This window comes from Oncorhynchus mykiss, chromosome 22, assembly GCF_057628025.1.
Source record: "Oncorhynchus mykiss isolate SJ-2025 chromosome 22, ASM5762802v1, whole genome shotgun sequence".
NCBI classification, from domain to species: Eukaryota; Metazoa; Chordata; class Actinopteri; order Salmoniformes; family Salmonidae; genus Oncorhynchus; species Oncorhynchus mykiss.
The window spans coordinates 51,971,157-51,998,882 of NC_143043.1; the positions used below are offsets into that span (position 1 = coordinate 51,971,157).

The following is a 27,726-nucleotide window of genomic DNA, read 5'->3' on the forward strand; positions in this document are numbered from 1 at the left end:
TAATACGCACCAGATTGTACGCACTCCTGAGATCCAATTTTGTGAAAAAACGTGCCCCGTGCATTAACTCAATAATCGTATTGATCAGAGGTAGCGGGTAACTATATTTCACTGTGATTTTATTAAGACCTCGATAATCAACGCACGGGCGTAAACCGCCATCCTTTTTTTTCACAAAAAAGAAACTCGAAGAGACGGGTGAAATGGATGGCTGAATGAACCCCTGATGCAGGGATTCAGAAATATATGTCTCCATAGCCTCCGTCTCCGCTTGCGACAGGGGATAAACATGACTCTTGGGATATGCAGCGTCTACCAGGAGATCTATCGCACAATCCCCCCGTCGATGGGGTGGTAATTGAGTCGCCTTCTTTTTACAGAAGGCGAGAGCCAAATCGGCATATTCGGGGGGAATGCGCACGGTGGAGACCTGGTCTGGACTTTCCACCGTAGTAGCACCAACGGAAACCCCTAAACACCTACCTGAGCATTCTCGCGACCACCCTGTGAGAGCCCTCTGTGGCCAAGAAACAGTGGGGTTATGACAAACTAACCAGGGTAGGCCTAGCACCACAGAATACGCAGGAGAATCAATAAGGAAAAGACTAATCTTCTCCTTGTGACCCTCCTGCGTTATCATACACAAAGGTGCGGTTACCTCCCTGATAAACCCTGACCCTAATGGTCGACTATCTAAGGCATGAATAGGGAAAGGCATATCCACAGGAACAATAGGGATCCCTAAACTATGAGCTAGACTTTTATTAATGAAATTTCCAGCCGCACCCGAATCAACTAGCGCCTTATACTGGGAATGCAGTGAAAAGTCAGGAAAAGAGACAGAGACAAACATTAGTGCAGCAGAGGGCTCTGGATGAGAATGGTGCCTACTCACCTGGGGTGACGCCAGAATGCCCTGCCTGCCCTCTCTATTCCCAGAGGAACCAACCCGGCACCGACCAGCAGTGTGCTCTCTGCGACCTTGAATGGTGCTCGAGCGGGAACCCCCTCCGGTCTCCCTGCGCACCATCCCTCCCAATTCCATAGGTTCGGGAGAGAGGGTGCGGGAGGATGGAACAACCAGACCCCGATCTAGACGTCCACGAGTAGCCAGCATGTTGTCCAGCCTGATGGACATATCCACCAGCTGGTCGAAGGTGAGGGTGGTGTCTCTACAGGCCAGCTCCCGACGGACGTCCTCGCGTAGACTACAACGGTAATGGTCGATCAGGGCCCTGTCGCTCCATCCAGCGCCGGCAGCCAAGGTCCTAAACTCCAAGGCAAAATCCTGTGCACTCCTCGTCTCCTGCCTCAGATGATAGAGAAGCTCACCCGCTGCTTTGCCTTCAGGTGGGTGATCGAATACTATCCGGAATTGGCGGGTGAACTCCTCAAAATGGTCCAGCGCCGCATCCTCCCTGCTACACACAGCGCTGGCCCATTCCAGGGCTTTCCCGGTGAGGCATGATACGAGGGCGTAACTCTTCTCACGGTCAGATGGTACTGGGGAGGCCGTGGCTAGATACAAGTTCAGTTTAAGGAGGAAACCCTGGCAGCCGGCAGTATCTCCGTTGTATCCCGTAGGTAGGGATAAATGGATCCTCGATTCCGGAGAGGAAAAATCGTTCACGGGAGATTCCGGTTGTGGTGGTGGTGGCGCTGGAGAAACTCCCTGTCTCTCCCAGCGATCCATTTTCATGGCAATGTGATCCATGACGGAGCTGATAACGTCAATCTCCCTAGCTTGTTCCTGAACGCGTTCCTCCAGCTCCATGGGCATAGTGTCCTCTCCTGCTGACTTCATATATTTGGTCAGAGATTCTGTCATGAGTAGATGTAATAGGTGGCAGGGAAGTCAGGCGCAGGAGAGTCAAATGGAGTGTAAAATGGAGTCTTTTAATAAAGTCCACGGAGTATGCTCCATAACACTAAATGTACATAAACATGGGTACAAGGACCCGACGCACACCTATACAACAATCACACTACACTGACAATAAAACAATCTCTGACAAAGACATGATGGGAAACAGAGGGTTAAATACACAACAGGTAATGAATGGGATTGAAAACAGGTGTATGGGAAGACAAGACAAAACCAATGGAAAATGAAAAAAGGATCAATGATGGCTAGAAGACCGGTGACGTCGAACGCCGAGCACCGCCCGAACAAGGAGAGGCAACGACTTCGGCAGCAGTCGTGACAACTAAGCTGGATTCGGGGTCGAGATCATGATCCCAGTCATGTGCTTATAGCATTTATCTGAAAGAGGTCACTCAATCAAATGTATTTAAAAAAATCCCTTTTTACATCAGCTTTCATAGATAACCAGCAGGATCAGATAAAAACAGTGATGGCTATAGAAGACACACACTTCAACGCTTCAAGACTCAATATCAATTTACATTTCATAGTCAGGAATTCAAGGTGCAGTGGATCACATTACGATACAGGCTTCTTGAGGAACAAGTCGTTCAACAACTTGTACAGGGGCCTGTGATCTATTGTTGAGCTCCCTCATTAACATTTCCATCTGTTCTTTCTGTCTCACAGCCTGCTTCTTGTAGTCATCCAGCAGAGCCTTCTGATTCTGGGTATTCTTGATATAGGCGTCCCTTTCCAATTGATTCTTCTTCTTTATCTCCTCGATCTCTTGTCTCAATAGATAAGCTTGCACATTATGACCCTTCTCCAGGAGATCTTTCTGCTCCTGCATTCTGCGTTCCAGGGTCCTGTTGAACTCGTGCTGCTGTTTCTTCCTCTCCTTCTCCATCATCTCTTTCATCTTCTTCAAGTACTTCTCCTGGCTAATGCGATTGTTCTCAATGGTGCGCTCCATCTCTGCCTGTTGCTCCCTGAATGCTGCCTTCTCCTGCTCCAACTCAGCTGTTTTCTTCTTCTCAGCTGGAAGAGCCAAGGAGAGAGAGAAAGAAGTAGGACAACTGGACAATTCATTTTCTCATACAGTTTCATACACATTAAAACCCTCTAGAGTCTATTAGCACAACGGTGACCTTCTTCGCGAGGCATTGGAAAACCTCCCTGGTCTTTGTGGTTGGACTGGAAATAAAATCATATCATTCAAAATAGCAGATACTGGGCCTCCCGGGTGGCGCAATGGTTAAGGGCGCTGTACTGCAGCGCCAGCTGTGCCATCAGAGACTCTGGGTTCGCACCCAGGCTCTGTCGTAACCGGCCGAGACCGGGAGGTCTGTGGGGCGACGCACAATTGGCCTAGCGTCGTCCGGGTTAGGGAGGGTTTAACAGGTAGGGATATCCTTGTCTCATCACACACCAGCGACTCCTGTGGCGGGCCGGGCGCAGTACACGCTAACCAAGGTAGCCAGGTGCACAGTGTTTCCTCCGACACATTGGTGTGGCTGGCTTCCGGGTTGGATGGCGCTGTGTTAAGAAGCAGTGAGGCTTGGTTGGGTTGTGTATCGGAGGACGCATGACTTTAAACCTTCGTCTCTCCCGAGCCCGTACGGGAGTTGTAGCGATGAGACAAGATAGTAGCTACTAAAACACCACGAAATTGGAGGCATTGGAAAACCTCCCTGGTCTTTGTGGTTGAATCTGTGTTTTAAAAAGTCAAAGGGTGGGAATAATTTCTGAAGGCACTGGAAATAAATCACATCATTCAAAATAGCAGATAATAGCAAAATGTTTATTTGTAAAATATGTCGCAATTTATATGTTCTAGTCAATAACCAATAATACTTTTAACTCCATAATACTTAAAGTTGTATTTTTGGGCGGGGCCTGGCATTAGGGCGGAGCCACTGGTCTTGTTTTCATCTTCCAAACATTAGCCTAACACAGTTGATTTCTATTTTCTAATTGGAAAAAAAACATTGAGGTGTGGCTTACCTTGGATTTGTTTCTCATTTTCAGTCAGTTTTTTGTCAGCTTGCTGGATGAAGTTGGACTCTGCACTCTTGTCCTTCAGGAACTGCTCCAGAACCTCTTCAGCCTGCAGAAAACAGGTCTTATAGGTTGTTGCATTGATTTTGATTGAATGTTGAATTGTTCATTACTGACTAATGATGGATGTTTTTTGATTCTCTAATACACGACGTTGTTGATGTTGTTTGGTTTCTAGCTCTTACCCTGACTCCTTTGTTGGGCTCGGCCCGGTACTGTGCCACTATGTTGTCATGGTGATTGCAGTAAAGCTTATAGCCTCCTGGTGTGGTGTACATCCCCTCCTTCATCCCCCGATCCATCAGAGCAGACAGATTATCCAGAAGAGCCTTGCACTTCTTCTCTGAGGCATCCCTGTTCTGTTTGAAAAGGTTGGCGGTGTGGTTGCTAATGGCCTCCTGAAAGATTTATTGGGAATGTTCAGAATCAGGTGTGTAAAATAAGATAAACAATCAGACAATTATAGAAAGACAGTTCTAGAAAAGGTTTATTACAGCATGCTAACATTGGAGAAGACAGTATAAATCACATGAGAAACACAGCAGCTGTAAGTCAACCACGATACAATAACACGTTGTAGATCAGAATGTTCTCTAAGAAGCAACATTTTATAGTATACGAGGTCAGGTTGACCTTCAGCTGATGCTAGCTTCAGACATGTGAACCCTGGTATGAGCTGATACTAGCTTCAGACATGTGAACCCTGGTATGAGCTGATACTAGCTTCAGACATGTGAACCCTGGTATGAGCTGATACTAGCTTCAGACACGTGAACCCTGGTATGAACTGATACTAGCTTCAGACATGTGAACCCTGGTATGAGCTGATACTAGCTTCAGACATGTGAACCCTGGTATGACCTGATACTAGCTTCAGACATGTGAACCCTGGTATGAACTGATACTAGCTTCAGACATGTGAACCCCGGCCAATAGTGATTAAGAGTTACATATTGGCTCCATATCTATATTAGGCTTTTATTCAACATTGTGTTCTTTTAATCCAAGATTAAAAATCTAATCTGAGTAATGATTTTCACAGTAGTGTTTTTTGCTTGGTCATATTCCACCTGGTGCCCTTGGGTCTTACTGGTGTTACTGTTACAGGTGACTATCATTTTGTTGCATAAGCCAAATCAATCATTTTTCAATTGAATGGCCTTGATGATGATAGAAATGCATTGTGTGAACCAGGCACAGATCTAGAATGATGATCCATTACCGCAAGAGCTTTCAAGAATTCCCAATTTTCATCTTTGAAGGATCGCTTCAAGAACGCCTTTGTGGCCTGGGTCTCTGAGCGAAGATGGTTCTCTGACAGCTGATTGATGTCCACTGGGAATAAGGCCTTCACATGCTCCATTCCCTTCTGGTACACCACCAGGCCCTCATCCACAGCAGCCTGGTTCTCAATTTTAGCCATGGCCAACACAGCATTCTCCAGACAGGGCACATTTCCTTTGGCAATGGTCTCCACATAGGTGTTCACCAAGTGCCCCAACACTGCAATCAGACAGATGGGAGGAAAAATATGAATGTATGTATTTAGTGGTACAATAAAATGTAGAATTAATATGTATCCGTTTTCACATACTCTACTGTAGGTGGATGTCTGACTCACTCTCTCCAGTCAATGTGTGTCCCCCTATAACAGTCTTCACACGGCTCTCCTGGAAAATAAAGCGGCAGAAAGTATCTGAGACCGCTCTGAAGCGTTCAGAAAGCTCAGCCTCGTCCATGGAGTCCAGTCGGTGCATGTTGTCAGGAGTTGTAGGGGAGGGGAACACAAAACACTTGCGTGATGGGAAGAAGTTCCGGATGCACTCTCGCGGGAGGTTGTAGTCATTGATCTTTTTACTAGTACCTGAAAGATAACATTGGCATTACTAGATTTTATAGTACATGCAGATCTTGGGTGTGTCCCAATAACATCTCCTTTCTCCTCCAACCTATTAGAGCTCTTGCAACATGAACTGACATGTTGTCAACCCAATCAAAGGATCAGAGAATGCATCTAGTACTGAAAGCATAAGTTACAGCTAGCTAGCACTACAGTGTGTAAAGTGTGGTGATTAATTGACTAGTTTAACAGATTTTAACAAATTAATTTCTTTAAAAATGAAGGGGAAGTGATAGAGTGTATATTTTGTTGTATTTTTTCCCACTTTCACTTAGCTAGTGAATGCAGCTAGTTAGATTAGCATACTCAAACAACCGGCTAAAACAGAGGGATGCTATGTTACCTAGCTGAATATGTATTGCCAACACTGCAACTCTTCCAAGGTAAGCTTTTGGTTTCAGTAATTTATTGTCACTGGGTTCCGCCGGTTTAACTGCTAACTGCTTGCTGACTGTTAACTGTAACGTTACTGCATGAATGTAGCGGGTTTAGTAACACCTTACTTCTATTAGCTATGTTGACTATGACGTTAGCTAATATGGCGATAATGATGTAGACTGTGTGTAGTAGTTAGCGGTTATGATATGAAGGTTTGACTTTGATTTTTGTTTAGGCCTGGTCACAGACAGCTGATGTGTTGTGCACTGAAGTCTACAAGCAAAGGGAAAAGGTGAGAGGAGGAGAGCGTGAAGAGGTGAGAAAGAATTATATATATATATATAAATATAATAAGCAAAAAAACGGGGATTAACATACCTGCATTTGTCCAATAGAAACTCTCGTTTGCAACTGTTGGACTAATGATTGCACCCTAGTTTAGCTAGATGAAGGCAAGAGTGTGCAAGGCGGTATTGAATGTGTCATTCACCTTGATTCAACTCCAACTTGTCTCTCAACCAGTTTACGTTGTAAACTTTCATTCATAGGCTAGATTGTAGCAACCTCATGTTAGGTGTTGGGAAAATTTGAGTATCATGTAGTAGCCTAACCTTATCAATGTTATATTAAACTGGGTGAATGGAATATGAATGACAGTCATCCAATATGCTGTAATAGAAATAAGGTCACGCTCACAGAAAAAAAGAATCGTCCTCCCTCATCTTAAACGTCATCGACCAACGCTATTTCATTCATCTGCTTGCTCTTATATTTAGCCTCACATAACATAATCATTACTAGGCATTACTATTACTTGAAGTGTTTTCCCATGCTCTTTTCAGGACAACCAGGGCTACAAGGAGAACAGAACAATTTGACATAAATATTTGCATTCGTGAGTTTAATTTCAAATGTTAAAAAATAAATAAAATACGGTCCGCCTTAACAGAAACCTGATAAAATATGAATTCATAAAAATGCTGTCCAGAAGTCCAGAAATTATTTTCTCAGTGGGAAATGTAAAAAAAACCTTACAGTATTATAGACACGATGTCCTGGGATTTCCTATGATCTTCTATGTTGAAGAACCCCTTACAGTATTATAGACACTATGACCTGGGATTTCCTATGATCTTCTATGTTGAAGAACCCCTTACAGTATTATAGACACTATGACCTGGGATTTCATATGATCTTCTATGTAGAAGAACCCCTTACAGTATTATAGACGCTATGACCTGGGATTTCATATGATCTTCTATGTTGAAGAACCCCTTACAGTATTATAGACACTATGTCCTGGGATTTACTATGATCTTATATGTAGAAGAACCCCTTACAGTATTATAGACACTCTGCCCTGGGATTTCCTATGAACTTCTATGTAGAAGATGTAGAATTTTGCGCGTCTATGCTTCTCATATTGGGGTCATAATGGTCATAATAATAAACACACAATGTTTAAAAGGGGTTGTGATTGTGGGACTCAAAGCGAGACCCTACCCGCGCCCCCACCCGGCTCCTGTGTGCTCTGTCGCCAGTTAGGGTGAGGCTGCTTGAAGAGAGATGGCGGACAGATTCGGTGGGTACCCCTGCTGCCTGTGTCTGCCTCGGTCAAGCACCGTTTACCTCTCTTCCCAGACATGTTGATGAACGGTCCGGTCCCACCCCAGTAAACCGTGTCCTTCCTGGACTTTCGAGACTGGCCTAGCTAAACAAGCACTGCATATAACTAGCTATTCCTACCTGCCCACGGTTGAGGTGCTGGGGTAGCTCTCTTGTTAAGAATATGTAGCTTAAAGTCGCTTGGTTATTCTAAATAGACTGCTTCGGTCAAAGATGCTAGCTAGCCTACCTTAAATAGACTGCTTCGGTCAAAGATGCTATCTAGCCTACCTTAAATAGACTGCTTCGGTCAAAGATGCTATCTAGCCTACCTTAAATAGACTGCTTCGGTCAAAGATGCTATCTAGCCTACCTTAAATAGACTGCTTCGGTCAAAGATGCTATCTAGCCTACCTTAAATAGACTGCTTCGGTCAAAGATGCGAGCTAGCCTACCTTAAATAGACTGCTTCGGTCAAAGATGCTATCTAGCCTACCTTAAATAGACTGCTTCGGTCAAAGATGCGAGCTAGCCTACCTTGCCATAGCCCCTTTTGCTTCCCGCAGGTTATACAGTCTCATGGAAACACTATTTATGTTGGAAGCTTGTCTATGTTTATTAATGTTCCCCCACGTTCCACACTGTCAACTGGTTTCAGGGGCTAAATCAATCTCTCCAGGGTGAGAGTGAGAAGTTGGGTCTTTGTCTACAAGGGGGGGCCCCCCCTCCTCCATAGGTGGCTCATTACTGAGACTCATTGCTGATCCCTGCCTGTAGCTCACTTGTGTCTGGTGATACAGGTTATGGTCTCTATAGGTGATTAGTTGCTGGTAGCGGAGTTGAGGGAATGAGTAGGGTTGGACACGACCACCCTATTATCCCACACAAGGTCTCTGTGGTTCATATGAGCTCCCATATGAGCTGTCTGTCTCCAGCTCAACTCTTTTCATTCCTGGGAATTATATTGAATTACTATTTGCTCCAGTCTGTTACAACAGCTGCCTGTCCCATTCCCAGGTATGTTACAAGGCATTTTGTTGCCAGTAGCTATGACTGGTCTGTAGGGTAACCTCCATGATAAGGCTTTTCCCCTTGGTCTATTTTTTAATGCATGCCTTCCAGCACTGGGTGCCAGCCGGTTGCCAGAACGCATCTTACCGCCTAAACCGAGTGAGGCTCATCACTGATCGCCAGAGCCTGTGTACCCAGAGAGCACCAGGATTTAGGCAAAACTTGGCACATGAGTTTGGCACAGCTGAGTTCCACAGTGTTCACGGGTGTCAAGAGTGTTGTGTAAAAGCTGTTGTGTCTCCCACATATGAGTTAGATGAAAAGTGTCCCATCTCCACATTCAGACACACAGTTGTCAAGATTGGTGGAAGAATCTCTCCCAGTCTCAGGATTTCATTGTCCTTGTCAGGCGTGATTGTAGATCCTCCAACCAAAGTCGTGAGAATGCGACTCCCCATGGTATGTTGTACTCCTTCAGGGAACAGTGCATCATACCGTGGTATATTGTCTGATATACACACAGCTGGAATGTTGTTTAAGACAATCAGCATTGAGGTCTCAAACTACCTGGTTTATATTAATGAAAATCACCTTTCTTGAGTTGCAGGGAATTCTCCAGATACTGGTCTGGAGTGATTACTCTGCCGTCGATCTCGAGCTGTAGAGTGAAATCTCTGACGGTCCACACAAAATTAGGAAAGAACTGCATAAACTGTGTTCCCTCTCCATCCTCCTCATCGACAGTGGAAGACTTCACCTTGATCATCTCTGTCAGCTCGTTCACATATCTATAGGACCAGGTTGAGGATTGATATTGGAGTTCGTAAAGCTCATGTCAGTGTCATGCACAGTTTGAGTTCAGGGGCTTGAATTTCAGGGAAGTTACAAACAAACAAACAAAATAAGTAATTGTCAGTTTAGAGTTCAACTGACACAGTAACATAATTTGTTTGAAAGTCACAGACATTGCTTTAAGTCAACATCAGCTCTTAAAGTTCACAAAAGCTAAGAGTCAATCCCGCGAATCGGCATTCTGTGATTTCTCAAACCCTTCACAGTTTCCAGAGAAACAAAATGATAGTACATTTAATAATTGGAACATATTTAGGTGTAGCATTATTACATTTAAATTCTCTACCATATCAATGATTAGGTCTAGCCTACAATTAAATCATGTTAAAAATATACATACAAATTCATGAAAATGACCATCACAATTAGCTAGGCTACCACTAATATGGCTGAGATTACTGTCAAAAGCATAACAAACAAGCAAACTATCATATGAAATACCACGACAGATTATGTCCACAAGAATTGAGCCACATTTTGACGCAAAAGGATACTGAAGCTTCTCCACAGCATCATTGTCGATGGTCCCTCGACTGTTGTAGACCAGAGTACTGCTTAACAGAATGGCCAGCGAGAAGATCCAGGCATCATTCTTAGAATCCCCCTGAAACAAGTATCACAACATGTATCGGATCTCCGACGAAGTAATCATCTTGTTTAAATGATGAGGGTGCAGATACAGTATGTGTTCACTGTGCTTTGTTGGTAAATGAAGGAATGTGAATATGTAATGTGGATTGTAAAGAGATTGAACTTTGACCCCCCACCTTCTCCACATCCCCCAGTCCCTCTGTATCCAGCAGCACGAGGGTGTGGTCTGTTTTTACAGGATGAGGGACACACCACATCCAGATGCCCTTAGTCTTAGACTGGATGGTGGCTCCAAGGGCAAAACCTAAATCAACAGAGATTGTTGAGGACATTTACAGTATACATATTAAACCAGCCTATAACACTGTTACAGAGCTGGATCAGAGCTACTGCAGACCAGAACTAGCTAGCTACTAGCAAAGCCCAAGACCAGAGTTAGTTAGTGTGGACCAGAACTACTGCAGACCAGAACTAGCTAGCTACTAGCTACACCTTAGACCAGAGTTAGTTAGTATGGACCAGAACTACTGCAGACCAGAACTAGCTAGCTACTAGCAAAGCCCAAGACCAGAGTTAGTTAGTGTGGACCAGAACTACTGCAGACCAGAACTAGCTAGCTACTAGCTACACCTTAGAGCAGAGTTAGTTAGTATGGACCAGAACTACTGCAGACCAGAACTAGCTAGCTACTACAAAAGCCCAAGACCAGAGTTAGTTAGTATGGACCAGAACTAGCTAACTACTAGCCACGCCTTAGACCAGAGTTAGTTAGTATGGACCAGAACTAGCTAACTACTAGCAAAGCCCAAGACCAGAGTTAGTTAGTGTAGTGTCTTAACACTTAGTACTTATTTATGTAATAAGAAAGACTCTAAATACAAGAAATTGAACTGGAGCTTCACATTTACTAAAACGAGTTAGTACCAGAATAACATAGAACAATACTGCGCATGACCAAGGGTGCTCCATCCTTAAAGGGGACATCAGTAATTAACAGAACATAACATTCCTTCTCATATACAATTAGAGTTACTTTTACCAAACCACAACTGAAACACATCCTAGAACTTGTTGTAGTTATTTTGCATCTTTTAATTTGAACTTGAACAGTTAGTTTTTGTTTGTTTGTTTCTAAGTCTAGTCTGTCTGGTGGACGGTGCCTTCGTTCTGTGTAGCGCCTCGGATTGTCTGGAGGCTCCTGAACATCCTCAGTGTGTGCTTGTTCCATTATAGCTTCTGCTATAGCAGCACCTTCATCAACACGTTCCCTTCTTTCAGCCTGGGGTCTCTTTACTGCCCCACCGTCCTCTACAGTTCCCTGTGTGTCACTCTCAGGATCTCTCTGTGCCTGCTCTCTCTCGATTGTTGTGCTGTTTTCCGTGGAATGCATTTGGTTAATGTGACGCCGCCAGATTATGTCTGGGCTCACTTGAACCTGGTAAGTTCTGGGTCCCGTTTGTGTGTGTACGGCCCCTCTTGTCCATTTCCCTCCTCTTCTGTAGTCTCGCACCATCACTTCCTGTCCTGTTTGGAGATGGCGCTCCCGGCCACCGGAGAGCATCTTGGCTTGTTTGTTCAGCACTTCATTACGCCTGTTTGGCTTCATGATGTCCAGCTGTGTGCGGAGAGGCCTCCCGAACATCAGTGCGGCTGGGCTTTCATTTGTCGTGGCATGTGGGGTGTTTCGGTAGGAGGCCAGGAACTTGGCCAGTTTTGTTTGCAAAGTCCCTTCGTCTCATTTTGCTGCACGGAGTCCTTGCTTTAGGGTTTGCACAAAACGTTCTGCAAGCCCATTGGTGGCAGGGTGGTATGGAGCTGAGGTTGAGTGTTTAATTCCATTTACTGACATGAATCTTGTAAACTCGTCACTTACAAAAGCTTGCGCGTTGTCATTTACCAGCTGCAGTGGTAAATCGAAGCATGCAAACGTTGTTCTGAGACACTCTATCGTCTGAGCTGAGGTGGAGGAGTCAGTGCAAAACACCTCTGGCCATTTGGAATGGGCATCAACTATAACCAGAAACATGTGCTTTTCAAAGGGACCAGCATAGTCCACATGAATTCTCTGCCATGGCTCTGTGGGCCATTCCCATGGGTGGACTGGGACAGGAGCAGGCATGTGGAGGGTTTCCAAACATCCGCTACAGTTCTTCACCATGTTTTCTATCTGTTGATCCAGACCTGGCCACCAGAAGTGGCTCCTTGCGAGCAGCTTCATTTTGACAATTCCAACATGACCTTCATGTAATTGCTGCAAAACTAGATGTTGGCATTTCTGGGGTATCATGACTCTCATTCCCCACATCAAACATCCTTGGTACGTTGTAATTTCGTTTCTCCGCTGGAAATACGGAGTCAGCTCCTTTCTGCCAGTAGCTGGCCATCCTGACATGGTGTAGGTGTACACTTGTGACAAGGTCACATCTTTCCTTGTCTCCTGTTTGATAACTGTGCTTGTGACTGGTAGTGCCTCGAGCTGAGCGGTATGGAACATGTCCACTGCATCCACCCTCCTTTGTCTTTCTCTTGTACACGGCAGTCTGGATAATCCATCTGCATTTGTGTGGAGGGATGACGGCTTAAACTCAATGCCATACATATGACTGGCAAGGAACAGGGCATATCGCTGTAACCTGGCTGCTGTCATTGCCGGAATGCCTTTCTTTGGACTGAAAATAGAAAGCAACGGCTGGTGATCTGTAACCAGTGTGAAACGCTTGCCATATAGGTATGGGTGGAATTTCTTGACGCCCCACACTAGTGCCAGTGCTTCTTTGTCGATTTGTGAGTAGTTTTTCTCTGCATCATTCAATGTTCATGACGCGAATGCAACTGGCCTCTCTGACCCATCTTTCAGTGTGTGTGAAAGGACGGCACCTAAGCCATAAGGGACGCATCACAAGCCAACTTTTCCCCATTAAGCAGCGGGTTGGAGTCAGAGTCCGAGTCTTCTCTGGTCTCTACTCCTCCCGTTACGGGGTCTGAGACGCCGAAGCTTCCCACCATTAGCTCTGACAAATTGAAAACTCTAGTCATTGGCGACTCCATTACCCGCAGTATTAGACTTAAAACGAATCATCCAGCGATCATACACTGTTTACCGGGGGGCAGGGCTACCGACGTTAAGGCTAATCTGAAGATGGTGCTGGCTAAAGATAAAACTGGCGAGTGTAGAGAGTATAGAGATATTGTTATCCACGTCGGCACCAACGATGTTAGGATGAAACAGTCAGAGATCACCAAGCGCAACATAGCTTCTGCGTGTAAATCAGCTAGAAAGATGTGTCGGCATCGAGTAATTGTCTCTGGCCCCCTCCCAGTTAGGGGGAGTGATGAGCTCTACAGCAGAGTCTCACAACTCAATCGCTGGTTGAAAACTGTTTTCTGCCCCTCCCAAAAGATAGAATTTGTAGATAATTGGCCCTCTTTCTGGGACTCACCCACAAACAGGACCAAGCCTGACCTGCTGAGGAGTGACGGACTCCATCCTAGCTGGAGGGGTGCTCTCATTATCTACCAACATAGACAGGGCTCTAACTCCTCTAGCTCCACAATGAAATAGGGTGCAGGCCAGGCAGCAGGCTGTTAGCCAGCCTGCCAGCATAGTGGAGTCTGCCACTAGCACAGTCAGTGTAGTCAGCTCAGCTATCACCATTGAGACCGTGTCTGTGCCTCGACCTAGGTTGGGCAAAACTAAACATGGCGGTGTTCGCCTTAGCAATCTCACTAGGATAAAGACCACCTCCATTCCTGTCATTATTGAAAGAGATCATGATACCTCACATCTCAAAATAGGGCTACTTAATGTTAGATCCCTTACTTCAAAGGCAATTATAGTCAATGAACTAATCACTGATCATAATCTTGATGTGATTGGCCTGACTGAAACATGGCTTAAGCCTGATGAATTTACTGTGTTAAATGAGGCCTCACCTCCTGGCTACACTAGTGACCATATCCCCCGTGCATCCCGCAAAGGCGGAGGTGTTGCTAACATTTACGATAGCAAATTTCAATTTACAAAAAAAAAAATGACGTTTTCGTCTTTTGAGCTTCTAGTCATGAAATCTATGCAGCCTACTCAATCACTTTTTATAGCTACTGTTTACAGGCCTCCTGGGCCATATACAGCGTTCCTCACTGAGTTCCCTGAATTCCTATCGGACCTTGTAGTCATAGCGGATAATATTCTAATCTTTGGTGACTTTAATATTCACATGGAAAAGTCCACAGACCCACTCCAAAAGGCTTTCGGAGCCATCATCGACTCAGTGGGTTTTGTCCAACATGTCTCTGGACCCACTCACTGTCACAGTCATACGCTGGACCTAGTTTTGTCCCATGGAATAAATGTTGTGGATCTTAATGTTTTTCCTCATAATCCTGGACTATCGGACCACCATTTTATTACGTTTGCAATTGCAACAAATAATCTGCTCAGACCCCAACCAAGGATCATCAAAAGTCGTGCTATAAATTCACAGACAACACAAAGATTCCTTGATGTCCTTCCAGATTCCCTCTGTCTACCCAAGGACGCCAGAGGACAAAAATCAGTTAACCACCTAACTGAGGAACTCAATTTAACCTTGCGCAATACCCTAGATGCAGTTGCACCCCTAAAAACTAAAAACATTTCTCATAAGAAACTAGCTCCCTGGTACACAGAAAATACCCGAGCTCTGAAGCAAGCTTCCAGAAAACTGGAACGGAAATGGCGCCACACCAAACTGGAAGTCTTCCGACTAGCTTGGAAAGACAGTACTGTGCAGTCCCGAAGAGCCCTTACTGCTGCTCGATCATCCTATTTTTCTAACCTAATTGAGGAAAATAAGAACAATCCGAAATTCCTTTTTGATACTGTCGCAAAGCTAACTAAAAAGCAGCATTCCCCAAGAGAGGATGACTTTCACTTTAGCAGTGATAAATTCATGAACTTCTTTGAGGAAAAGATTATGATTATTAGAAAGCAAATTACGGACTCCTCCTTAAATCTGCGTATTCCTTCAAAGCTCAGTTGTCCTGAGTCTGCACAACTCTGCCAGGACCTAGGATCAAGAGAGACGCTCAAGTGTTTTAGTACTATATCTCTTGACACAATGATGAAAATAATCATGGCCTCTAAACCTTCAAGCTGCATACTGGACCCTATTCCAACTAAACTACTGAAAGAGCTGCTTCCTGTGTTACGGTGCGTGAATGAGGACCCAAAAGCGAATTAACGTAAACAGAGCTTCTTTAATAACAAAACAAAACGTAGGCTCAGATGGACCGGCAGGTTCCGACAGGACAGGACAAGGTTGCAGCAAACATGACGATAGTCTGGTTCAGGCATGAACAACACAAACAAGAATCCGACAAAGACAGGAGCAGAAACAGAGAGAGATATAGAGGACTAATCAGAGGGAAAAAGGGAACAGGTGGGAAAAGGGGTGACGAGGTAGTTAGGAGGAGACAAGGCACAGCTGGGGGAAAGAGGGGGAGAAAAGGTAACCTAACAACGACCAGCAGAGGGAGACAGGGTGAAGGGAAAGGACAGAAACAAGACACAACATGACAGTACATGACAGTACCCCCCCACTCACCGAGCGCCTCCTGGCGCACTCGAGGAGGAAACCTGGCGGCAACGGAGGAAATCATCGATCAGCGCACGGTCCAGCACGTCCCGAGAGGGAACCCAACTCCTCTCCTCAGGACCGTACCCCTCCCAATCTACTAGGTACTGATGACCACGGCCCCGAGGACGCATGTCCAAAATCCTACGGACCCTGTAGATGGGTGCGCCCTCGACAAGGATGGGGGGGGGGGGGGAGACGAGCGGGGGCGCGAAGAACGGGCTTGACACAGGAGACATGGAAGACCGGGTGGACGCGACGAAGATATCGCGGAAGAAGAAGTCGAACTGCGACAGGATTAATGATCCGAGAAATACGGAACGGACCAATGAACCGCGGGGTCAACTTGCGAGAAGTGGTCTTAAGGGGAAGGTTCTGAGTGGAGAGCCAAACTCTCTGACCGCGACAATATCTAGGACTCTTAGTTCTACGCTTATTAGCAGCCCTCACAGTCTGCGCCCTATAACGGCAAAGTGCAGACCTGACCCTCTTCCAGGTGCGCTCGCAACGTTGGACAAAAGCCTGAGCGGAGGGGACGCTGGACTCGGCGAACTGAGATGAGAACAGCGGAGGCTGGTACCCGAGGCTACTCTGAAAAGGAGATAGCCCGGTCGCAGACGAAGGAAGCGAGTTGTGGGCGTATTCTGCCCAGGGGAGCTGTTCTGACCAAGACGCAGGGTTGCGAAAAGAAAGACTGCGTAAGATGCGACCAATAGTCTGATTGGCCCGTTCTGCTTGACCGTTAGACTGGGGGTGAAAGCCGGAAGAGAGACTGACGGAAGCCCCAATCAAACGGCAAAACTCCCTCCAAAATTGAGACGTGAATTGCGGACCTCTGTCCGAAACGACGTCTGACGGAAGGCCATGAATTCTGAAAACATTCTCGATGATGATTTGTGCCGTCTCTTTAGCAGAAGGAAGCTTAGCAAGGGGAATAAAATGAGCCGCCTTAGAGAACCTGTCGACAACCGTAAGAATAACAGTCTTCCCCGCTGACGAAGGCAGTCCGGTGACAAAATCTAAGGCGATGTGAGACCACGGTCGAGAGGGAATGGGAAGCGGCCTGAGACGGCCGGCAGGAGGAGAGTTACCGGACTTAGTCTGCGCGCAGACCGAACAAGCAGCCACGAAGCGACGCGTGTCATGCTCCCGGGTGGGCCACCAAAAGCGCTGGCGAATGGAAGCAAGCGTACCCCGAACGCCAGGGTGGCCGGCTAACTTGGCAGAGTGAGCCCACTGAAGAACGGCCAGACGAGTAGGAACGGGAACGAAAAGAAGGTTCCTGGGACAAGCGCGCGGCGACGGAGTTTGAGTGAGTGCTTGCTTTACCTGCCTCTCAATTCCCCAGACAGTCAACCCGACAACACGCCCCTCAGGGAGAATCCCCTCGGGGTCAGTGGAGGCTACTGAAGAACTGAAGAGACGAGATAAAGCATCAGGCTTGGTGTTTTTAGAGCCCGGACGATAAGAAATCACGAACTCGAAACGAGCGAAAAACAGCGCCCAGCGCGCCTGACGCGCATTAAGTCGTTTGGCAGAACGGATGTACTCAAGGTTCCTATGGTCAGTCCAAACGACAAAAGGAACGGTCGCCCCCTCCAACCACTGTCGCCATTCGCCTAGGGCTAAGCGGATGGCGAGCAGTTCGCGGTTTCCCACATCATAGTTACGTTCCGACGGCGACAGGCGATGAGAAAAATATGCGCAAGGGTGGACCTTGTCGTCAGAGAAGGAGCGCTGAGAAAGAATGGCTCCCACGCCCACCTCTGACGCGTCAACCTCGACAATGAACTGTCTAGAGACGTCAGGTGTAACAAGGATAGGTGCGGATGTAAAACGATTCTTGAGGAGATCAAAAGCTCCCTGGGCGGAAACGGACCACTTAAAGCACGTCTTGACAGAAGTAAGGGCTGTGAGAGGGGCTGCCACCTGACCGAAATTACGGATGAAACGACGATGGAAGTTTGCGAAGCCGAGAAAGCGCTGCAACTCGACGCGTGACTTAGGGACGGGCCAATCAATGACAGCTTGGACCTTAGCGGGATCCATCTTAATGCCTTCAGCGGAAATAACAGAACCGAGAAATATGACGGAGGAGGCATGAAAAGAGCACTTCTCAGCCTTCACAAAAAGACAATTCTCTAAAAGGCGCTGGAGGACACGTCGAACGTGCTGAACATGAATCTGGAGTGACGGTGAAAAAATCAGGATATCGTCAAGGTAAACGAAAACAAAGATGTTCAGCATGTCTCTCAGGACATCATTGACTAATGCCTGAAAGACAGCTGGAGCGTTAGCGAGGCCGAAAGGAAGAACCCGGTATTCAAAGTGCACTAACGGAGTGTTAAACGCCGTCTTCCACTCGTCCCCCTCCCTGATGCGCACGAGATGGTAAGCGTTACGAAGGTCCAACTTAGTGAAAAACCTGGCTCCCTGCAGGATCTCGAAGGCTGAAGACATAAGAGGAAGCGGATAACGATTCTTCACTGTTATGTCATTCAGCCCTCGATAATCTATGCAGGGGCGCAGGGACCCGTCCTTCTTCTTAACAAAAAAAACCCCGCTCCGGCGGGAGAGGAGGAGGGGACTATGGTACCGGCGGCAAGAGCTACAGACAAATAATCTTCGAGAGCCTTACGTTCGGGAGCCGACAGAGAGTATAGTCTACCCCGGGGGGAGTGGTTCCCGGAAGGAGATCAATACTACAATCATACGACCGGTGTGGAGGAAGAGAGGTGGCCCTGGACCGACTGAACACCGTGCGCAGATCGTGATATTCCTCCGGCACCCCTGTCAAATCACCAGGCTCCTCCTGTGAAGAAGAGACAGAGGAAACAGGAGGGATAGCAGACATTAAACATTTCACATGACAAGAGATGTTCCAGGAGAGGATAGAATTACTAGACCAATTAATGGAAGGATTATGACAAACTAGCCAGGGATGGCCCAAAACAACAGGTGTAAAAGGTGAACGAAAAATTAAAAAAGAAATGGTTTCGCTATGATTACCAGAAACAGTGAGGGTTAAAGGTAGCGTCTCACGCTGAATCCTGGGGAGAGGACTACCATCCAGGGCGAACAAGGCCGTGGACTCCCTTAACTGTCTGAGAGGAATGTCATGTTCCCGAGCCCAGGTCTCGTCCATAAAACAGCCCTCCGCCTCAGAGTCTATTAAGGCACTGCAGGAAGCTGACGAACTGGTCCAGCGTAGATGGACCGACAAGGTAGTGCAGGATCTTGAAGGAGAGACAGGAGTAGTAGCGCTCACCAGTAGCCCTCCGCTTACTGATGAGCTCTGGCTTTTACTGGACATGAAGTGACAAAATGACCAGCAGAACCGCAATAGAGACAGAGGCGGTTGGTGATTCTCCGTTCCCTCTCCTTAGTCGAGATGCGGATACCTCCCAGCTGCATAGGCTCAGCACCCGAGCCGGCAGAGGAAGATGGTAGTGATGCGGAGAGGGGGGCAACGGAGAACGCGAGCTCCTTTCCACGAGCTCGGTGACGAAGATCAACCCATCGCTCAATGCGAATAGCGAGTTCAATCAAGGAATCCACGCTGGAAGGAACCTCCCGGGAGAGAATCTCATCCTTTACCTCTGCGCGGAGACCCTCCAGAAAACGAGCGAGCAAAGCCGGCTCGTTCCAGCCACTGGAGGCAGCAAGAGTGCGAAACTCAATAGAGTAGTCTGTTATGGATCGATTACCCTGACATAGGGAAGACAGGGCCCTGGAAGCCTCCTCCCCAAAAACAGATTGATCAAAAACCCGTATCATCTCCTCCTTAAAGTCCTGATACTGGTTAGTACACTCAGCCCTTGCCTCCCAGATTGCCGTGCCCCACTCACGAGCCCGTCCAGTAAGGAGAGATATGACGTAGGCGACACGAGCAGTGCTCCTGGAGTAAGTGTTGGGCTGGAGAGAAAACACAATATCACACTGGGTGAGGAACGAGCGGCATTCAGTGGGCTCCCCAGAGTAACACGGCGGGTTATTGATTCTGGGCTCCGGAGATTCGAAAGCCCTGGAAGTGGCCGGTGGATCGAGGCGGAGATGGTGAACCTGTTCTGTGAGGTTGGAGACTTGGGTGGCCAGGGTCTCAACGGCATGTCGAGCAGCAGACAATTCCTGCTTGTGTCTGCCTAGCATCGCTCCCTGGATCTCGACGGCTGAGTGGAGAGGATCCGAAGTCGCTGGGTCCATTCTTGGTCGGATTCTTCTGTTACGGTGCGTGAATGAGGACCCAAAAGCGAATTAACGTAAACAGAGCTTCTTTAATAACAAAACAAAACGTAGGTTTAGATCTTATCTGTCGGAAAGATATCAGTTTGTCTCTGTGAATGGTTTGTCCTCTGACAAATCAACTGTAAATTTCGGTGTTCCTCAAGGTTCCGTTTTAGGACCACTATTGTTTTCACTATATATTTTACCTCTTGGGGATGTTATTCGAAAACATAATGTTAACTTTCACTGCTATGCGGATTACACACAGCTGTACATTTCAATGAAACATGGTGAAGCCCCAAAATTGCCCTTGCTAGAAGAATGTGTTTCAGACATAAGGAAGTGGATGGCTGCAAACTTTCTACTTTTAAACTCGGACAAAACAGAGATGCTTGTTCTAGGTCCCAAGAAACAAAGAGATCTTCTGTTGAATCTGACAATTAATCTTAATGGTTGTACAGTCGTCTCAAATAAAACTGTGAAGGACCTCGGCGTTACTCTGGACCCTGATCTCTCTTTTGACGAACATATCAAGACCATTTCAAGGACAGATTTTTTCCATCTACGTAACATTGCAAAAATCAGAAACTTTCTGTCCAAAAATGATGCAGAAAAATTAATCCATGCTTTTGTCACTTCTAGGTTAGACTACTGCAATGCTCTACTTTCCGGCTACCCGGATAAAGCACTAAATAAACTTCAGTTAGTGCTAAATACGGCTGCTAGAATCCTGACTAGAACCAAAAAATTTGATCATATTACTCCAGTGCTAGCCTCTCTACACTGGCTTCCTGTCAAAGCTAGGGCTGATTTCAAGGTTTTACTGCTAACCTACAAAGCATTACATGGGCTTGCTCCTACCTATCTCTCTGATTTGGTCCTGCCGTACATACCTACACGTACGCTACGGTCACAAGACGCAGGCCTCCTAATTGTCCCTAGAATTTCTAAGCAAACAGCTGGAGGCAGGGCTTTCTCCTATAGAGCTCCATTTTTATGGAACGGTCTGCCTACCCATGTCAGAGATGCAAACTCGGTCTCAACCTTTAAGTCTCTACTGAAGACTCATCTCTTCAGTGGGTCATATGATTGAGTGTAGTCTGGCCCAGGAGTGAGAGGGTGAACGGAAAGGCTCTGGAGCAACGAACCGCCCTTGCTGTCTCTGCCTGGCCGGTTCCCTTCTTTCCACTGGGATTCTCTGCCTCTAACCCTATTACAGTGGCTGAGTCACTGGCTTACTGGGACTCTCTCATGCCGTCCCTGGAGGGGGTGCGTCACCTGAGTGGGTTGAGTCACTGGTGCGGTCATCCTGTCTGGGTTGGCGCCCCCCCCCCCCCCCCTTGGGTTGTGCCGTGGCGGAGGTCTTTGTGGGATATATTGGTAATCATTTTATATCATACCTCCAGGATATGGTAACCTCTCACCATTACAATAACAGGGGAGGTTAGCATGTTATATCATACCCCCAAGACATGCTAACCTCTCACCATTACAATAACAGGGAAGTTTAGCATTTCATATCATACCTCCAAGACATGCTACCCTCTCACCATTACCAATAACAGGGGAGGTTAGCATGTTATATCATACCTCCAAGACATGCTAACCTCTCACCATTACAATAACAGGGTAGGTTAGCATTTTATATCACACCCCCAAGACATGCTAACCTCTCACCATTACAATAACAGGGGAGGTTAGCATTTTGGGGGGTATTATATTTGTGAGTCTGTAAATTTCTCAATCATCATTATTCATGATTCATTCAGGACTATGTGTAACCATGGTAGCATCCTCATTAATGGAGACGTGTTTAGAAACATTATTTTGTTATTTACAATAAAAGTGAGTCCAAAATGACACACAGCATTATTTACCATTCATTTCCATTTGGCTCAAAATAATCTGAAACACAACCAAAACCAACTGCAAATGGATCCAACAAGTTTGTAGCCACAAGGTTGATGTAGTCATTGTGTCCTAGGAATATAGGACCAAACACTTTAATACACATGAATTTGTTCTAATACTTTTGGTCCCTAAAAAGGGGGAACTATGTACAAAAAGTGCTGTAATTTCTAAACGGTTCACTTGGTATGGATGAAAATACCCTCAAAATAAAGCTGACAGTCTACAGCTTAACCTCATATATCGTATCATGTCAAATCCAAAGTGCTGTAATTCTGCCCCCGAACAAGGCAGTAAACCCACTGTTCCTAGGCCATCATTGAAAATAAGAATTTGTTCTTAACTGACTTGCCTGGTTAAATGAAGGTAAAGGTAAAAAAAGACAACATGTGTGTAATTGCAGGAAATGTGCTTTAAAATGGCCAACCTTTCTCACCACTGGGGCGGCAGGGTAGCCTAGTGGTTAGAGCGGTGGACTAGTAACCGGAAGGTTGCAAGTTCAGATCCCCGAGCTGACAAGGTACAAATCTGTCATTCTGCCCCTGAACAGGCAGTTGACCCACTGTTCCTAGGTCGTTTTTGTAAATAAGAATTTGTTATTGACTAGTTAAATAAAGGTTAAAAAAAAGGGATATTTTATCAATAATGACTAATTATGTATACATTTCAATCAGGACTGACTAATCAGAATACTATTATGTTACTGTGTAGATGTATGAATTTTATTTTAATCCTAGTACTGAATATAATGTGTGTAAATATAATCAAGAATTAGAACAATGACTGTCTGTTCCTTGGTAGAAATGAATGAACTTATCGTCAGACTGGCTAGAATGCTTATCTACACAGGAAGACCTTGGCTCGGTCATAAATTATCTAAATTGGGAGAGACGATGTGGGAAGGCTTGAGAACTATACAGCCATTGTACTGGAGTGGAGATGAGACGGGATAGTACGAAAACTAATGACGTCATTTTCAGTTTATAACCTGTTGTAAAATGTTTCATGTTCAGTACTCTCGAGAATAAACGCTGCTGATTGATTTTGAGACTAGTCTTTGTCAATTTTATGCAAATAAGAGTCTTACAAATTCTTAGAAGTGGACACAGTGTTTAATTTAATTGGGTTTTAAAACATGTAGAAATTTAATTCCAGTAACAACCACCCCATGGCAAAATGTGTAGAATTGCAGGAAATGTCATTTAACACCAAAAACATTTTTCCACTGCCAAGAGGGGTCACTAAAAACATTTTGCCCACTAGGTGGAGGGGGCTGAAGACAAAGGAATTCTCCAGTAGATTTATGATATAAAAATATCCTAAAGATTGATTCTATACATCATTTGACATGTTTCTACAGACTGTAACGGAACTTTTTGACTTTATCTGCTCGCACATCGTGAGTTTGGGTTGTGTAATAAACGCGTGAACAAAAAGGAGGTATTTGGACATAAATTATTAACTTTATCAAACAAATCAAACATTTATTTTGGAACTGGGATTCCTTAGAGTGCATTCTGATGAAGATCATCAAAGATAAGTGAATATTTATAATGCTATTTCTGACTTATGTTGACTCCAAAACATGGCCGATATATGTATTGCTTGTGTTTTTTTCTGAGCGCTGTACTCAGATTATTACATGGTGAAACTTTTTTGAAATTTAACACGAAGGTTGCATTAAGGAGAAGTTTATCTAAAGTTCCATGCATAATACTTGTATTTTCATCAACATTTATGATGAGTATTTCTGTAAATTGATGTGGCTCTGCAAAATCACTGGATGTTTTGGAACTACTGAACATAACGCGCCAATGTAAACTCAGATTTTTGGATATAAATATGAACTTTATCGAACAAAAAATACATGTATTGTGTAACATAAAGTCCTATGAGTGTCATCTGATGGAGATCATCAAAGGTTAGTGATGAATTCTATCTCTATTTCTGCTTTTTGTGACTCCTCTCTTTGGCTGGAAAAATGTCTGTGTTTTTCTGTGAATAGGTGCTGACCTAACAGGTGCTGACCTAACATATATGTTGTGGTTTCGCAGTAAAGCTTTTTTGAAATCGGACACTGTGGTGGGATTAACAACAAGTTTCTTTACAATGGTATGAAATACTTCTATGTTTGAGGAATTTTAATTATGAGATTTCTGTTGTTTTAAATTTAAATTTGGCGCCCTGCACTTTCACTGGCTGTTGTCATATCGATCCCGTTAGCGGGATCTCAGCCATAGGAAGTTTTAAGTATACTATTATTATATATATATTTATGTATAAATATATATATTATTAGCATTACTGTCACGCCCTGGTCTTAGTATTTTGTGTTTTCTTTATTATTTTGGTTAGGCCAGGGTGTGACATGGGTTTATTTTGTGGTGTGTTTTTGTATTGGGGTTTTTCGTAGGTTTTGGGATTGTGGCTTAGTGGGGTTTTCTAGCATAGTCTATGGCTGTCTGAATTGGTTCTCAATTAGACGCAGGTGATTATCGTTGTCTCTGATTGGGAACCATATTTAGGCAGCCATATTCTTTCAGTGTTTCGTGGGTGATTGTTCCTGTCTCTGTGTTTTGTTATCACCAGATAGGCTGTATAGGTTTTCACGTTCCGTTTGTTGTTTTGTATTGTTTGTGTTCATCTTCATTAAAGATGTATATTATTAACTAACCACGCGGCATTTTGGTCCCGACTCTCCTTCGACGGAAGAAAACCGTAACAATTACTTTATAACAATATTTAACAACCAACTCTGTAATTACAATGTTGTTACATGGGATACATATGTATTTAAAATGTACTTACCCAGAAGTAAGCAATTTAATCTAAAGTGAGGTGACATTTTTAAGTTCTCGTTCCTTGCTTTGTCTAACAATACTATCATGAATCAAATACCTGTTTTGGTTCAGAGTGCAGTATTTATTTAGTTTCATAAGGGAGATGGAGATGACAGGTTACGATTGTGACCATGGTGATTTCAATACTTTTGTTTAAATCTATCAAAAGTAGAGAACTTTCCAGACCGTGAGTGGTCTTGTTTCACTACATGTAATGAGGTCATGAAGAAGGGGTCCTTATGGTAAAGCTGACCCTGCTCCTTCATGATTAATTTAAGATTTTAGAAAAATCTGAGTTGGCCAAAATTCTGCACACGTTTTTAAGGAATCACAGTTTTGGGAGAAATACTCCTTGACGTCACAGAGGGCTGTTGTCAGGATCCACACAAGATCATTTTTTAATGATCATCATTTACAACCACATTTAGGGAGAGTTTGAAATTGTTATCCTTTCCTCGGGACATTTTTGTTCATAAAAAAAACACGGAAATTAATAAAGTAAAAAAAAATAATATATACAGTTGAAGTCAGAAGTTAACATACATTTATGTTGGAGTCATTAAAACTCGTTTTTCAACCACTCCACAAATTTCTTGTTAATTAAAAAACTATAGTTTTGGAAATTCGGTTAGGATATCTACTTTGTGCATGACACAAGTCATTTCACTTATAATTCACTGCATCACATTTCCAGTGGTTCAGAAGTTTATATACACTAAGTTGACTGTGCCTTGGAAAATTCCAGAAAATTATGTCATGCCTTTTTTAAAATAATGTGGTGATCCTAACTGGATTAACATTTTTACAGATTAAATGTCAGGAATTGTGAAAAACTGGGAAGCTCTCACAGAGAAAACGGATTTACTAAAGGTGCTTTTCCTTTAGGGAACTATACAGTCACCTCTCATGGCAGAACTTGTGGATCTGCTGCCATATGTTTGGATGTCCTTTGGGTGGTGGAGCCAGGCCATTTAGGATCTTGAATACAAGACATGCATCGGTGTATTGCACAAGATTTTCCCAACTCAGGAGCGCATGCTTTCTGAGGATGTAACAGTGATGATGGCTATTGGGCTTCCGATCAAGCACTTTGAGAGCCTGTTTGTAGACAGACTGAATAGGTCTTAATGTTGTACAGCAAGCTTGGGCCCAACTAGTCAAGCAGTATGTGTAGTTACAAAGTAGTAGGGGAAACTTAATGTACAGTGTTAACAAACAAATACTGAGGCACAGATGATGTCCAAACCTGTTTGTAAAGTAAGATATATTTGTCTCTCACCACTTCTCTTCTGAGCCAGCTTGTTCATGAGGTAGGACTTTCCGGTGCGATACAGCCCGACCACTGACACAACTACAACTTTCTGTTTCAGTCCCATCAGGTAGTCGATGGCCTCTGGTTCTACGCAAAGCTCTCCGTCAGCGTTTTTAACAAGGCACATTGGGGAGTCCATGGTCAAGGTGCTTCACAAGATCGCTTAAAAGCAAGTTAATCATCATTAATACTTATTTAACCTCTGTGATGCTATTCCTTATCATGTCAATAGCAAAATACAACACATTTTGTCATCATAAACCATTTAAATTCCAGTAATGATCTGTAACAATAATAAATAGTAAATAGTTTGACAGCATCTTAAGACACAATTCTAATGCAGGGATCTCCTGCTCCAGTCCAGTAGTGACTGGTTCTACAGGCTTGTATTGTAGTCCAGCACTAACATGTCTGATTCAAAATATCAAGGTCCAGACTGAAGATCATCATTAGTAGATCATTTGACACAGGTTTGTTATTGCTATTGGTGTTTGTCTGCCAGAGTGATAATAAGACATGAGAACAATTCTACAGCCAAATCAGGGTGGGGCAGCTGATATAGATAAACTCTAAAAAATATTGATCATGAAGGAACGCCTGGGGTGACAAATGTTATAAATGTCTCTTCATAATAATACAACGATCAGAGTTTTTCAGTTTGGTATCTTTAGTACAATCAATAGGAAAGTGGTCCCTGAAATCATTTTTAAAAACACCACTGTCCAAGCTCTTATGGAGTCAATTTGTCAGGATTAGGTCAACCAGCGAAGAATTTGAAGATCATTTCCATGAATACCTGTGGGTTTGGAAATCAGAAGAGTCAGGTTAAAGTCAGGCTTGATACTCACGTATACTCGTAGTTTCGCTGAGAGTCAAGGATCCTCTGCAAACCAATATGGCAATGACGGCAAAAGCAGTAAGCAGCAGGCTATTTAAAGGCTGCAGACACTGAAAGTGAAAGTGACCTCCTGTCTTATTAACTCTTTCATTATCGAAGTTATACAATAATCCATCATAACAGGAACAGCTGTGGGAAACTACCCCAGATTCTAAGTGCCTTGTATTCATGGGGGGGGGGGATTTTGTGGTGATAATGTTTCGTGGAAGGGGGATGCAAACGTTTGCTTTTGCCCCTGCAACAGACTGCTCTATCGGTGTGAAAACCTTGTGAAGACTTACAGAAAACGTTTGACCTCTGTCATTGCCAACAAAGGGTATATAACAAAGTATTGAGATAAACTTTTGTTATTGACCAAATACTTATTTTCCACCATAATTTGCAAGTAAATTCATTTTAAAATCCAAAAAAAAAAAAAATCTCATTTTGACTGTCATAGTTGAAGTGTACCTATGATGAAAATTACAGGCCTCTCTCATCTTTTTAAGTGGGAGAACTTGCAAAATTGGTGGCTGACTAAATACTTTTTTGCCCCACTGTATATAGGGCAACAGCCTCTGAGGTGCAGGGTTGAGGAACCAGGTGGTAGCCGGCTAGTGATGGCTATTTAACAGTCTTATGGCCTTGAGATAGAAACGGTTTTTCAGTGTCTCAGTCGCAGCTTTGA

At 44.5% G+C, this 27,726-nt stretch overlaps 1 protein-coding gene across 1 annotated transcript; it reads right to left on the reverse strand.

Annotated features, from left to right (window-relative positions):
- Positions 1–1,875: 1,875 nt before the first annotated feature.
- Positions 1,876–27,277, reverse strand: LOC149972913 (guanylate-binding protein 1-like). Its single transcript, XM_090216453.1, has 10 exons — positions 27,010–27,277; positions 26,129–26,323; positions 10,439–10,566; positions 10,166–10,275; positions 9,411–9,607; positions 5,547–5,789; positions 5,148–5,428; positions 4,111–4,323; positions 3,872–3,974; positions 1,876–2,905 (listed from the first exon to the last, which is right to left on the reverse strand). The coding sequence occupies exons 2-10, from the start codon at positions 26,298–26,300 to the stop codon at positions 2,439–2,441; spliced, it is 1,914 nt and encodes a 637-aa protein (XP_090072579.1). The 5' UTR covers positions 26,301–26,323; positions 27,010–27,277; the 3' UTR covers positions 1,876–2,438.
- Positions 27,278–27,726: the final 449 nt, after the last annotated feature.

Coding starts and splice junctions, on each gene's coding strand:
- LOC149972913 (XM_090216453.1), bottom strand. CDS start 26,300: ATGGACTCCCCAATGTGCCTTGTTAAAAACGCTGACGGAGAGCTTTGC. Junction 9,608..10,165: donor GATGCTGTGGAGAAGCTTCA/GTATCCTTTTGC, acceptor CTGGTCCTATAG/ATATGTGAACGAGCTGACAG. Junction 5,429..5,546: donor ACACACATTGACTGGAGAGA/GTGAGTCAGACA, acceptor GTCTGATTGCAG/TGTTGGGGCACTTGGTGAAC.